General features: G+C 36.4%; 1 protein-coding gene across 2 annotated transcripts in view; it reads right to left on the bottom strand.

Moving 5' to 3' along the window:
• The window catches only part of tbc1d12b (TBC1 domain family, member 12b), a 98,444-nt gene that overhangs the window by 23,153 nt on the left and 60,371 nt on the right, over positions 1 to 14,920 (bottom strand). For both annotated transcript variants that reach the window (XR_011882708.1, XM_072239313.1), the window contains exon 3: positions 3,953 to 4,068. Coding sequence is in view for 1 of the 2 variants with exons in the window: in XM_072239313.1 (XP_072095414.1) it covers positions 3,953 to 4,068 (116 nt within the window). In the remaining variant the exon portion in view is untranslated. The remainder of the gene's footprint in view (positions 1 to 3,952; positions 4,069 to 14,920) is intronic.

Genomic DNA, 14,920 nt, shown 5'->3' with positions numbered 1-14,920 from the left:
ATGCTTGAGTGAAACTCATTTCAAAAGTAATGCTATTATTTTTCAAAAGTATCTTCAAAAATATCACCTCTAAAACACTAAGTTCATAAAATAATTCATTAGAATCAATACAGGATAGACAAATTAATTGATTAAAAATTTCATGTTTGATACTAGAGGTACCAAGCTTTTAAGAATAAAATGCAAAATATTTGTTGAAAATATGAATTGCTCACCCAAACACTGAAAAATAAATCTGAATTGTTTGTATAATATTGCTCATCAACTAAATTTATAAACAATCCTATTAAAACTCTTATCCTGCATAGAGAACAAACTCTCATTACAAAATTAGTTAAAATGAAACCAGTGCCTGAAGAAATCCCCACTTATTCAACAAAGTTAAAGAAAATCATTCGGTGAAGAACAAAGACAAGACACAAGATAACCCTCAACTCTTTTTTAAATATAATCAGACAGGTACTGAACAGAATCACTTGCTTCAATGGCAACGCTGTTAGTTGATAGCCATTATACTTATCACAATACAATGGAAAATTTAGGAACGAACTAGAGGTTTAAAACAAATTAGGATTTGTTTTCTTTAACCACTTGGACATCCTGTATTACATACAGTGGATTCCAGTTAATCTGAACACATTGGGATCAATAGGGCAGCACGGTAGCACAGAGGTTAACACAATGCTTTACAATACCAGTAAACAAGGTTCAATTTCCACCACTGTCTGTAAGGAGTTTGTATGTCCTCCCTGTGACTCTGCGAGTTTCCTCCAGGTGCTCCAGTTTCCTTCCATGGTCCACAGACACAAGTTAATTGGTCATTGTAAATGATCCCTTGATTAGGCTAGGGTTAAATCAGAGGCTGCTGGGCGATGCAGCTTGAAGGGCCAGAAGAGCTTTCTCTACATTGTATCTCAATAAATAAATAAATAAATAAATAATGGACCATCTTGGCCCATTAAGTGGCTGTCCCAATTAGCCAGTTTCATGGAAATAGTTAAAAAGCCATTTTAAAAAAGGACACTACCATTTAACTGAGTAACAAATTATGTATTTATATGAAAAACAGAACAAATTAGAACACCACCAATACTACTACAGTATTATAAAAATGTGTATTAGTTCCTAATAATCGAAGGAATTCATCCATTGTACGCTGACAAGTTCTTTTGCTAGACTGTAAATGAACAAAATCAGTGCAGACTACCTAGTACAGATAATGGACTGCCTTCATACAATGCTGTCAATGATTTTGTCCTCCAAAACTTCATTTTCATTGTAACATTCAAGATGATTTCTGATACCTTCAAATTCTTGGTAGTTCCTAACTTGCTGCAGAAGTGAAATAGTTTCATTTTCACTCCCATCTGTTTCTGGCGTCTCCATGACTCAATGCTTGAAACCACAGTGAGCAAAACAGTTCTGAATGGTCTTACTGCTTATTTCTCACCAACTGTCAGTGAGAAAAATCAGTTTTTGAACACAAACACAAGCAATTGATGTATTTAAAAATAGTTCGCTCTGTAGCGTCTAATGGCCACATAAGTGTACACGACTGACACTAGTTAGAAAATATTCCGTAAAAGTCTCCTACTCCAATTAAGTAGCAGTGTCCCAAATAACCAAAGGGAACTCCAACTATTTTCTCAATTAGCTTTTGTTCTTTAAGAATTGCCCCAAATAGCCTCATTAACTGATGGCCCAATTAATTAAAATCCACTGTATTTCATTGTTCTAACCCCCACGTATTCATCAAAAGATATTCACTCATTATTGTGTTAGCAAGAATCCTTTTCCTCATCAAAAATGACACTGAAAATGTAAATTTTATTGAGAACAGCTATCAAACTTTTTAATAAAATGTTTTTGGATTTATCCCATAATGTACAGTAGTGTTTCATTATTAAAATATTGTTCAGATGTAGCCAGACCAGTTTCACAATGAAAATACTTGAACATTTCCAAAAGACCACAGCCAGACGGCAGCTGAACGTGAGCTATAAATTCCAAAAGAAAACTCAGTAACAAAAAGGATAAATAAATTCATGGGCAACCACATGTGAATGAGGATGAAAATATAAACATTGTCACTGAAAACATAACCTTTTGTCCTTTATTGAATTTTAGTCCTTTCTCTCCATTAAATCTCACCTTTTAACAGAGTGACAAACCTGTAGGCCTTCATTTTGGATTCAAGCAAAATTATGGCTCTCTTCAACGATACTGCCTGAACTGCTGAGCACTTCCCAGCAGTTTCTGTTTTTATTACATTTTTCTGTGATCAAATGTAGAGTTACTGAGTAATTAAAACTGGCCTTGTAGCCCAATGCATCCATGCTGACCACAATACCTACCTAAGCCAGTCCCATCCGCCCACTTTTGGCTCAAATCCATTTAAACCTTCTCTACCCTAAGAACATATTTCCTGTTTGGCCCTATGGAATGAACTTCTCCTTTGGGTGAACGACCTTGACACTTGGAATAGATTACAGACAAAAAGACTTAGTGGCTGATGGTAATGTTTATTAATTCCTCAAAACTGAATTAGTATTTGTTTCCAGATAATTTACGGCTTTAAAAAATGATATTTTTAACAGTTGTACAAGAAGTGATCACTTTATAAATACATTTTAAACTGTATAAATCAGAACTAATAATGACAACATATTCTGCCTTTCTAGAAGACCAGAAATAGCAAATTCTAGATCCATACTATGTAGATTAAAATATAGCTTTTCTATTAGTTTATCAAAGCAAAAATGTTATAGAAGGTATTAAACATGACACAGAAAAAGCCCAGGTTAATTTCCACTCCCAGTCTTGCCTTCCTGCATGTAAAGCAGTCTACCCGTGTAACATCTTTCTGTTTAGGCTTTCTTCATGAAAGTAATTTTAATTTATTTTTGTTATCAAACTTCTTCCTGCTGATATGCTGAGAATGGAGAAGGACATCGAACCGTTAAGGTGGAACTCAATACCTCATGGAAGGCAGAATCAGCAACGCTGTTTTGTCTTATTTCATACCCATTATCGGGGTTAGGGTAAGACAATAAGATTTGACTATTGAACCACTTTTATCATCCAATACAATTCAAAGAGCTGTAAAGCAGAATGATTATCTTGCAGTGTTTTCCTTTTAACTTCATCATAGTTTTTATTTTGATTAAAGAGAAAATGCTGAGCAAATGAGATTTAAAGAAAACAACTTCATCTGTTGATTTGGAAATCCAGTACTTGGACTTTGAAGGGAGAACCACAAGAGGGCTAAATAGCACTGTTTTTCCAAGCCATCTGTGCAGTGGAATTATACATTGTAGTAAGCATACCGTTTGAAAAGAAATATTTAAATTGGTCAGGTCATTTGATGAGTTTTCGATGTAGATTAAACATACATAAGTAAAAGGGGCAAAGATCTCGAGAGTATTCCAGAAGGCTTTCAAAAACTGTGCAAATATTTTTCAAATCAGCATGTAAACCTAAAAGTTACCAGGACCAAGGTTTCATTTGCTATGGGTCCAAGGAAAATGCACTGTGCGATGGGATTGAGACAGGGGAAATAGATGGGTTGGATAACAAAATAAAACACGTTCTTATAAAACAGAAGTGTTATTTTACACGCAACATGCACACAAAATGCTGAAGGAGTTCAGCAGGCCAGGCAGCATCCATGGAAAAGAGTAAACAGTCAACATTTCCGGCCGAGAAGCACAAAATGTCGACTATTTACTTTTATCCATAGATGCTGCCTGGCCTGCTGAGTTCCTTCAGCATTTTGTGTGTGTTGCTTGAATTTCCAGTATCTGCAGCTTTTCTTGTGCTATTTTACCCATCTGCCAAAGGATTTGGTTCAAATTTTACAAACATCACTAAAATGCTGTCTATGGCAAAGAATACAAGTAATTACTGAACTGCACTGATCACCTTTATAAACTATACAGCATAACAAACTTACGCTGGTCGATCTTCTAAGATCAATGCAGTAGTAGATAGTGGCTCAAATTCAAGATTACGTCGCCGTCCAGACTGAAGAGAGGTTTTATTCATCCGGCCAATTCGGGCTTCATATTCCTTTGTTCAGCAAAAAGAACAAATTAATATCTACGAAATATACTTGTAACAATTAAACACACAATAATCAAATCTGTTTACGTCCCCACCCCACCACCAACCCATTTTCAAGTTAAAGGAAAAAAGAACTGCCGATTCATTGAGCAAATCTACTATGGCTCAAACAATAATTTCAGATAGTTACAGAATCAAAGGTCCTGACTTAGGTTACAAGGTTAACATTTTCCAATGAGAAGGATTGTATTACAATTTTATAATATTTCTTGCGAGTTAGTGATCATGGTACATTAATGCAAATTATTTGAAAATGTAAAACATCATTTTACAGTAGCGCTGCAAACACTTCTAGTTTACAAGTTAGAATAGCAGAGGAAAAAGGATTCTAACAAACCAGCTGCAGTAAACACTCCAAACCTACCAACTCAGCCTCACATTTTCTGTGATAATTATGATCTATTTTATGGCTTGGTTTCAACAGGGCAACTGCAAGTCTGGTCAAATATCACTGATTGCACCACTGTTTTGGTTGAAACACATGGCTTTTGGGATTTTTCAAAAGGACCAATTAAAACAAAAACACAAATCTGATATATTCAGCAAAATACTTTCTGCTACATCATAATGTATTAAGACAAATCCTTCCGTCTTAAATTGCAATGTTTATTCACAAAATTTAACTCAAAAGATAATTTTAGCTAGAATTATTTAAGTACAATCTAATTTAAAAGTCAGAGTATAACTTGATTTATGAAAACAAGAGCATTCACAACAGCCTGAACAATTGAGCTAAAAGCAAACCTCCTACTTCAAAAAAATTCCCAGCTATCATCATGATTTGTCGCCTTGTATCTCAAGAAACACTCTACCCCATGGAGGCTGTGGCATTTGTTCTAGTGATTCCACTGTTGACAAAATTTGTGATGTCACTGCTATTGACTGATACCACGAGCACCATGGTAGTGTGGCGGACAGGGAGACATTTTTCTGGCTTTGGGTCCACCACTAATTTTGTGTATTTAATTCAGCAAGAGGGGAGGGAGAGAGAGAGGGAGAGTGGGAGGGAGAGAAAGAGAGAATTTTCTCAGAGATTTTGCTTGCAATTATTCAATTATTTTGTAATATAATTTAAATGTCTACTGCCCCCCATTTGTAAAAACCAAGCTACAACTGCAAATTCAAAATTCCATGTTTCATCGCACATCCAAAAGAAGAAATGCATAAAAGTATTTCTGATATTCTATTGGAGCATATTTATGTATAAAAATGCATTTTCCTTGAAGTGAAAAATTGTCAAATGACATTTTCATTGGAAAGCTCAGACTAGCATTTTAAGAATACCCTGTATCTGATGGACCCAATCACTGTGATTTGTAATTCTGGACATCCTCCCAGGGAGACATCCTCACAGCATCTCATCATACAAACACACTCAGAAAGTTCTGTTTCAAGAAGATGGACTTTCCTTTTAAACTATAGGAAGTCAAGACATATTTTGCTTAATACTTCCTCAAGACAACCTTCAGAATCAATCCAGTTATCATTGAATCAACTTCAAACGACATCCATTCTCAAATAAGATCAAAACTAAGCTGTATCCAGGAGCAGCCTAACTAATCTTGTATAGCTATAAAGTAACTTCTTCACTCTTGTACTCTATCCCCTTGCAATAAAGGTCAACATTCCATATGACTTAATTACTTGTTGTTTCTTCATAACTATGCCTTTCTTGTACAAAGACGAATTCTCTAACATCACCATTTAATAGTCTCATACTATTTAAATCCTCTGCTCTTCTGTTCTACTGTCACCGTGTGCTCCATATAACTTGTATACTTACCTTGCAAAAATTAGATACATTATACCCAGTCCATTCAAGTTTATACAGTTGAAGACTACTTTTGGATTTATGTTTGTTAATTTCAAGTTAAATAGCAAACCTATTATATTATGATCATTCTTCCTCAAAGCATCCTTTACAATCAATTGTTATTTAATTCCATCTCATTTCATGTGACTGGACGCAAAGCAGCCTATTCCCTTGAGTTCACATATTTTAAGAAGCAGGCTCAAATGCATTCCATGGTCTCATCCTCAACACTGTCTTTGTAAGTTTGTCCAATGTGTGAACAAGATTATTAAATTACTTTTCCTACAAAACCCATTACATAATTAAAGTCTGACAATAGCTAATTTTATGGAGCTGAGAGATAATCCTCAGTATTTTCCCCTTTGATAATCCTTATTCATCCCTTTCCTCCCGAAAAAAATTCAATGTTCTCGTCTTCTGAACTAAGATGGTTTTGCATTTCTGGCCTAGTTTCATTTTCAGAACTAACCCCACTCCTCTCCTATTTGTCTTATTCAAAGAAAATATTTCAAAATATATAGCCTAATAGTAGATGAACAAAAGCCCCAAGTTCGCTGAGGGCAGAAACAATCATGATCCTATTCAGTTTATGTATGTAAATACAGAAAGTTTTAATGCCACTTGAGATACAAGAAAGGTCTGAACAAGAACCACATTCTACAGCCCCTCCACCCCACTGAATAACATGCTTGTGCATCTGCAGACACAATGCTATTATTCAATTTATTAGGTTGATAAAAGTATCTCAAACTACTTCTATAACATAATGATATAGCACTGGAACAAGTAGCACAACTTTAAAGTCGTTTACAGGGGCCATTTCAATGTACTTCAAACAAAAATACTTCAAGGTGGTTTAACAATATACATGGAAACAAGGTTGTGATTAGTGACTAATCATCTCAATACTCTTACTTTTCTAGTGTTTTTAGTTCATTGCAATGTCTGAGGCCCAACTAAAGTCATTTCTTTAATCTATAATTAATCTGCTTCATACACTCAAGTGGATAAGTTCAGTGATGACTCCAGTACTTAATTTCATGCACAATTTCTCCAGTAATCACACAAGTCTCTGAAGGAACTCCATAGATCAGGAGGGAAATGGGCAATACAGTCCAGAAGAAAGGTCTAGAACCAAAATATTGACTGTCCACTGACTGATGGCTATGGGCCTGTAATTGCTGGAGTTTAGAAGGATGGGGGGGGGGGTTGTTCTCATTGAAACCTATCAAATATTGAAATACCTAGAGTGAACATGAGAGGTTGGTTTCCTATATTGGGGGAGTTTAAGACCAGTGACGAAGTGGAATTTCTTTAGTCAGAGGGTGTTGAATCTGTGGAATTCATTGCCGCAGGTGGCTAAGTATACCTGTGGGTATAGTTAAAATTCAAGTTTAATTATCATTCGACCATACATGAATACCCATGAAGAAAGCCAAACAAAAGTGTTACTCCAGGGCCAATATGCAAAACACAGTACCAACAGTCATACACAGCACGAGACACATACAACACATATAAAAAGCAAGCATATATCAAATAGCAAGCACATACAAGACAGCAAGTATATATAAGATAGCAGTGCATGAACATTGCAGCAGTCTGCAGTCAAACACAAAACAACTTGCCCTGGGGGGGGGGGGGGCACCGCCTCTGGCAGGTTGGTGAAGCACCTAACTCCCTGATGCCTCCCCCCAGGCCGCTGCAAACAGGGTGACACCGCAGCTTGAGACCCAGTCCTCGCTACGACCAAGGCTATGCAGCTCCCCTGCTGTTTGCCAAGGGTTATAGGTAAAAGCAGAAGTTTATTGATTTTTGATTAGAAAGGGGGTTAAGGTCAAAGGTTACAAGGAGAAGGCAGGAGAATAGGGATGAGAGGGATAATAAATCAGCTTTGATGGAATGGAGTAGACTCAATAGGCCAAATAGCTTAAATCTGCTCCTGTAGCTTATGGTCTTTTTCTCCTTAATCTGCTAAATTCCTCCAACACTTTGTGTTATGCTCCAGGTTCCATGCAGTCTCTTGTCTCTTCTAGGGTATCAAGCAGTCCATTAGCACAATGAGAGCAGAAACTTAACAAGCCTGTCAATGAATACGATGACCACAAGAACAAACTAGACGCTGAGTATAGGCAACCCTTGTATTGCCATCTCTTGGGGTGTGGAAATCTGCCCTAGCAGAATTCACAAAAAAACTACCAAAAATTTGAATGGGGTTAAAATTTGCCCTCACAGATTTTGTGTGAAGAGAAGTAGATATATCAATGCAAGATTTTTGTTTGGCCGTGCACAGATGTGGCTTTGTGTTACAGAAAAGCCACAACATAAGCAATAAATGCTAGCTTTGCCCGCAATTCTCATGCTCCATGGAAAAATCTGGTCACACTGAAGACCAAGAAACAGTAACAGCCCTACAGACATGTATCTGTCAGGATGCCCATATGATAAACAAATAATATTTGTTCAGTTTCTTAACTGCTTTGTTGAAGTGCAATAGATTCTATTCTGCATAAATAATTAAAACCAAGCTTTTTTAAGATCACCAAAACCAAAGAAATAAGGGCCCTGCAAACTAAACAGCTTTCTGAAAAAAGGCACAAACACTAAGTCAGACTAAGAGTATGTGATGCCAGTCAGCTCCTCAAATAGGTGATAGCTATTTTTTTAACATTATTCATAGCTTTTACTGTAAAGTTTCATATATTCCATGAAACTAAGCCAATTAAGTACAGTTGTGTGGTCTATTCAAGATAGGGAGCTACAAAGCGTGCTAATGGACTACTGGTGCTGTACTATGCCAAAGGTCATCTTGTTCAATTGAAATATTTAATGCAAAACTCACTCTCAAAAATCAACTGCAGAGATAACTAAAATCTGTTATATGTATTCTAGCAAGATTTCAGGAACAGTAAGATAGCATGCCAGATGTCAAAGATTTAATTGTTCAAACTACTTTAGAACTTATTGGACAATGGGACCATTCTGCCTATGAAAGAAATGAGCACATCATCCAGCCCATTAGATATATCAAATGACTGACTGATTAAGATCAGAAAAAATGCTGAAGTTCTTGAAAACTTATAGCACAAAGGAACAAAGTACATTTATAAAAAATGCTGAACATAGAACAATGCCCAACACAGAAGCAAAATTGGACAAATATTGATAAAGGAAGTGTTAAGATCCATGACAAAAGCCTGATCAAAAAGGCTTTGTGGCCGAAGGTACAAGGGCTGAAAGATAACTCAACTAGATTATTAACAATGGAAATGAAGTAAGATGATTCCCTCGGGCTGAACAAAAGACAATAGCTAAACACGAAGACTGTAAAATGATCAAAAGCAAAAAGGGGATTTTACGCAAGGTCAAAGTTGCTATTTGTGATTTTGTTTTTTGTTTCTTCAGTTCTCAGAAGAATGAAATCAGGAACACTGGAATTTAGAGACAGCCACAGGAAAGATTGGTGTGGATTTGGGAGCTGAAGATAGTTAAAGTTTTGACTAGGTTGACTGAGTTCCAAGGACATGGGGCTCAAAAGTGAGGCTTTAGGAAAATGTACACATGTCAAAAGCAGAGAGGTGAACTTAAAGTGTCAGGTAGAATGGGAATAAGGAACAGAAGTGAGGGGGAACCGTATAAGATTAGGGTCACAGGAGTACAAATAAGTATCGTGGGACAAGATGAGAAAGGGAAGGCTCAAAATGCAGAAAAAAGAGTAACAAAGATGATGAGGGTTAAGGAATAAGTTAAATACAATCTTCATTGAGGGCTGGCTGGTTGGGCAATGGGATAAAGGCAATCACAGCTATCAAATCATCATAATCTTAGTAATAGGAACTCTTCAATATTGATGGTTCAGGGGAAAAGTTCAGAAAAACATTTGGTCAAGTGGGTTGAGGGTGAGAACCTTTACTTTTCAGATTGATCTCAACCAGGAGAATGAAAGGCAAAATCACCTCATCCAAAGAAGTCTAGAAATAGGTAGTTAAACCAGTTGTATGCCAGAAATAGTTCCAGTGAAAGTTCAAATCGAATATTGCAAGATATTATGCTTTTCTGTAACCTTAGTTATGGAGTTCCAACAACATAGCGGTAACAAAGTTGCCTTCATAGGCTAAACACAAAGATAGATAAACATTTTCAAAAACAATTCAAGAACACAGAAAATTTTAGTGTATTCTACTTTGAAAGAACACTTAAAACATATTTGTAGCATGAAAACTTGTGTTCTGTACTTCAGCATTATGGATCTGGAACCAGCTAAATGTAGAAAATATGGCCGATAATCTCTAAATAAGAATTGTTATTGTGTTGATACAAAGAACCAAATTTGAATTGACTGATAGACCAAATCTTGTCAAAATATTAGGATTGTAAAACAAAAACTATTAAAATGCTAAGAATACAATTAAAATTTCTGTACATCAGCAGAAATGTAATTTCCCAAAGCAAATGATAAAGTGGTTTCATGATCCATATATACCAATACTCTAATCGGTATATATTGCAAAATGTGCTGGGAAGGGGAATTTAATACTTGCTTATTTTACCCAATTGCAGATTATTTTCAAAATCCATTTGTGTATAATTATGCAATTACATAAAATATAAATACATGCAAGCTCTTTGCAATGTTCTGTTTAAGCAGACAAGATATTTCAGGAAATATAGTGTTAATTTAACATCAGGTCTGCTTTAACCACTAGTTGAAAAGTAAGCATGCTGACTTGGAATTTTTTTTTTGCTTAAACCACTTACAAAACTAAATCTAAGCCAATATGCTTACCTTCAAAACAAATGCTAAATTAGATCTGAAGTCAAGTTTTTTAAAAAACTTTTCAATGTATATTATCTAGCATGATACTATTGCAAAGTGCATTAATGACTGCATCAATGATATTTTCTGAACTAAAAACAATGGTGAGTTTCAATGCATTCTTTCACTGCATTCAAATGGGTGTCTCAATGTTCTACTGCCAGTAAAGTGACGTGAATGGTAAGCATCATGCTTAAATAAAGGATATATAGATGGAAAATAATCAGGCCAACAGCTACATCATGCATGGGTTCATGACTGGAAAGAAATGTAGTAATTTCATACCCCTGTATTGAACAGGTTAGGTGCAGACACTGACGCAAGACTGCAACCATTGCTGTCCTGATGAAAGAAACACAGTACAACTTTAGTCATCGACAACGAAAAGCAGAGAGACACACAATCACATATTTTTTCTTTAAAAAGCTAAGACAAGTGTTCTTTGATATAAAAGCCTCCAAGGCTGAAAATAAAGTTTTATTACAGGATGATTCATCACAAGACAATCCAAATGTATGATCTAATATCATAATATCAATAAAAGGACTTAATAAAACACCCAACTGTTAATGAAAATGTAATTTTACCCTTAAGCTCTCTCCAATATCCCATCAAATCAGCCAAAAATTTACATACTCGAGGAGCTCTTACTAACTGGCTTATTAAATTATTTGCATCCTAATTCTCACAGAATGAGAAAACCAAATAAAGAATCCCATTTTCTGGCATAACTAACGGCAGATAAAATTGTATTGAAGGAAAGACTATTCTCATGAGAGTTGACATTTTAGACAGGGAAAAGTAACTTGCTCCTTTTGCTTGCTAGCGCTTCAGCAAATATGGCATTAACAACCCCATATTCTGGGAGTCTTAAAACCATGCGCCTTGATTGGCATTAGTTGGTCATAAACCACAGCTATGCTTTCTGGTTATGAGAGATGTCAAATTGTGAGGCTGGATCCAGCAAAAGATATCAATTATTTTTTGAAAAGAATTGAGGTTTAATTTTATGTATGGAGACATTGCACAAATCACTTCTGGACTCCCGAACTATGATTACATTAGTTGGTTCATTTTTATTTGTAAGTTCACTTGGCCAATTTAGCTTAATTATCTCATTTAGTGGTTCAATGAAAGCAGTAATTCTTACTTGGCTATCTGAGTGATCAGAGTATTGCAGAAGAGAAAACTTTCCAGCAAAATTTGGAATAGTATTAACATCTGTGAAGTAGTGTATCACTGTCTCTTAAGTTGGGGTTTCAACATTATGCTGATTAGTATGATTTTTTTTGTTATTTCAGTAATATACCAATATGCTCGTAGTGCTTCTGACATAGATCAATGTTGAAGCACGCAGTAATATACTATATCAAACTCAGGATGACTCATGTCATCATAATTTTGAACTGCTCCAATTATATTTAACAAATTAAATGCTCCTTTCCTTTCAATAGATCTCGTCCATAATTCTGTTATGACTTATTCACCACTTTCTACAACAACATTTTGCCACCACTTAAGTCACTGCCCAATGAATCACTAGTGGGACTGGATACTTTACCACTCACAGCACTTTGTGCAACCTATTCCACAATCTTGTACAGTATTGAGAATTCAATATTAGTATATTTCTGTAGATCTTGTTTTATCCTTGTCAAACAAGTTTTGTTGCTAATGCTAATACATGGGCAGTATATTTTTTTTCCTCTCAATGCTAGCACCATTTAGTCCTTGGATAGTCGACATGGGGTGAATACTGCATGCTCTGGCTGGTAATTGACTTAGAATTACACTTACGACCCAGTGCCAAGTTCAGAACTTATCAAATGACAGGCATCACTGACACCATTGTTCCACGTCACATGATGACTTCCTGGACTCCCCCTGTAATACACTGGAGTAACAGTTTCCTTGATACTACACCAGCTCAGATATGACTTATAACAGTAAAGATGTAGAAATTTTTGCAATCTAGTACAAATGCCTAAATGCTTTCAAGACAATTTGTAAATAAGTTATTTACATCAATAATAGTAATCTTTACAGCTGCCTCTAAAAGTTCCATGCCCACATTTGCTTTCTGATAGATATCAGTGTGTTCTGGGGTTGGGATACCTGTTTTTTGTAGCAGGAGGCCTACTGCTGACTAAACTTTTCCACCTAGCATCATAACGTTGATGGCCAATGCAATTGGTTCTTTTACATCTGGACCAGATGAGTGAAAGGGAATAAGACTTCAGGGATAGGTTAGATCTGCCTGTTATTCGAGGAGACACCTTGTGGGAAAGTTAGTTTAGTGAGTGCAACCAGAAGCATCCCATGCTGGATCTACAGGACAGTCAACATCTGCATCCTCTGAAATAAATACAAAACAATTTGAAAGAGCAAGAGGTTAGGCAGCATCTGTCAGAGAGTTATAAAACTGAAATTTTAACTCCGTTTCTGATCTATAGACTGTTTCCAGAATTTTGTTTTGATTTCAGTGTTGTACAATGTAGAAACAGGCCCTTTGCCAACCACATTAAAGCCAAACTGTTTGCCTGTCAACACTAATACCATTAGCCTGCATTAGGGAAAATAGTATAACACAAAATGCTGGAGGAACTGAGCAGGTCAGGAGCGGAATAAACAGTTGACATTTCCGGACATGTCCTGATGAAGGGTCTTGGCCTGAAACATCAACTGTTTATTCCTCTCCACAGATGCAGCCTGACCTATTGAGTTTCTCCAGCATTTTATGTGTAGTGCGCTGGATATCCAACATCTGCAGAACCTCCCACAAACAAGAGAAAATCTGCAGATGCTGGAAATCCAAGCAACACACACAAAGCGCTGGATGAATTCAGAAGGCCAGGCAGCATCTATGGGAAAGAGTACAGTCAATGTTTCAGGCCAAGATCCTTCAGCGGGTTTGCCAATATCTATCTAAATGCCTCTCAAACATAGTAATTTTATCTATTCCTACCACCTCTTCTGGCAGTGCATGCCACTATACCCCGTTTCATGAAACTCCTATTACAGGAGAAAGTTTTTGACTGTCCTATTCTTATACAAGATCACCATTCAGCCTTCTTCGCCCCAGGGTAAACAAGTCCATGCTATCCAATCTCTCCCAGAGCTGAAGTCATCCAATCTAGGCAAATCCTGGTGAATCTTCTCTGCAGTCTCCTGCATCATTACATCCTTTCTATAGTGTGGCCAACAAAGCTACATACCATACTGCAAATGCAGCCTAATCTGTGTATAATGCACGTTAATTTTCTAAGTCTTACATTCTGTGCTTCAAGCTAAGAAGGAAAGCATGTCATTACCACTCTATGCACCTCTGTTTTAACATTCACCAAACTATGGCTTGAAGCCTTAGGTCCCTCTATTCATAATGTTCCTATGCTCTATAGAACGGAAGAAAGAATCCATACAATTTACTGAACATATCCTATCTCTGTTCAACTTCACAAAATGCATCATTTTGCACTTGTTGCAATTAAATTTCATTTACCTAAGCTTTGGAACTGATCTATATCCTGCTGTTTTCACACATTTTCATGCTATTAATGAACTTGCTAATCATGCCTCATATTATATATACTAGTGACCTCTAAGTCACGAACATATATTACAAAGGGCAAAAATCCCAGAATTGCTCACCCAGAGAAATTCTTTCACTACTCTTAGCCTCCCATCAAGCCAATTTTGGATCTAATGCTCCAGCTTGCTTTGGATCTGATTAAACTTCATCTTCTGGATCAGTTTACCATGCAGGAGCTTGTCAAATGTCTTACTTAAGTCCATACAGACAGCATCAATCACCCTGCCTTCAGTTTTGTTACCTCCTCATAAGACAATCAGAAGAATGAGGCAGGATTTTCCCTCACAAAATCATGCTTATTACTCCAAATCAGTCCCTGCCTTTCCAAATAAGAACTAAATTTGTCCCTAACAATTTCCCTATCAATGACAAAGACCTAGCACCTGGTAGTTACCTAGCCCTTCTTAAAATTAAACTAGCTATCTTCTAGTCATCTTGCCTGTGGCTAATGAACATGCAAAAATGCCAGCAATATCTTCCCTCATTTCCTATAACATTCTGGGACACATCTCATCCAGCCTGGAGATTTACCCAACTGCATGCATTCCAAAATATTCAACACCATCATTTTCTTAATAAC

Source organism: Mobula birostris, chromosome 21 (genome assembly GCF_030028105.1).
Source record: "Mobula birostris isolate sMobBir1 chromosome 21, sMobBir1.hap1, whole genome shotgun sequence".
In the NCBI taxonomy this organism is placed as follows: Eukaryota; Metazoa; Chordata; class Chondrichthyes; order Myliobatiformes; family Myliobatidae; genus Mobula; species Mobula birostris.
The sequence above is the reverse complement of the archived record's forward strand: the minus strand, read 5'-3'. Positions and strand labels throughout refer to the sequence as shown.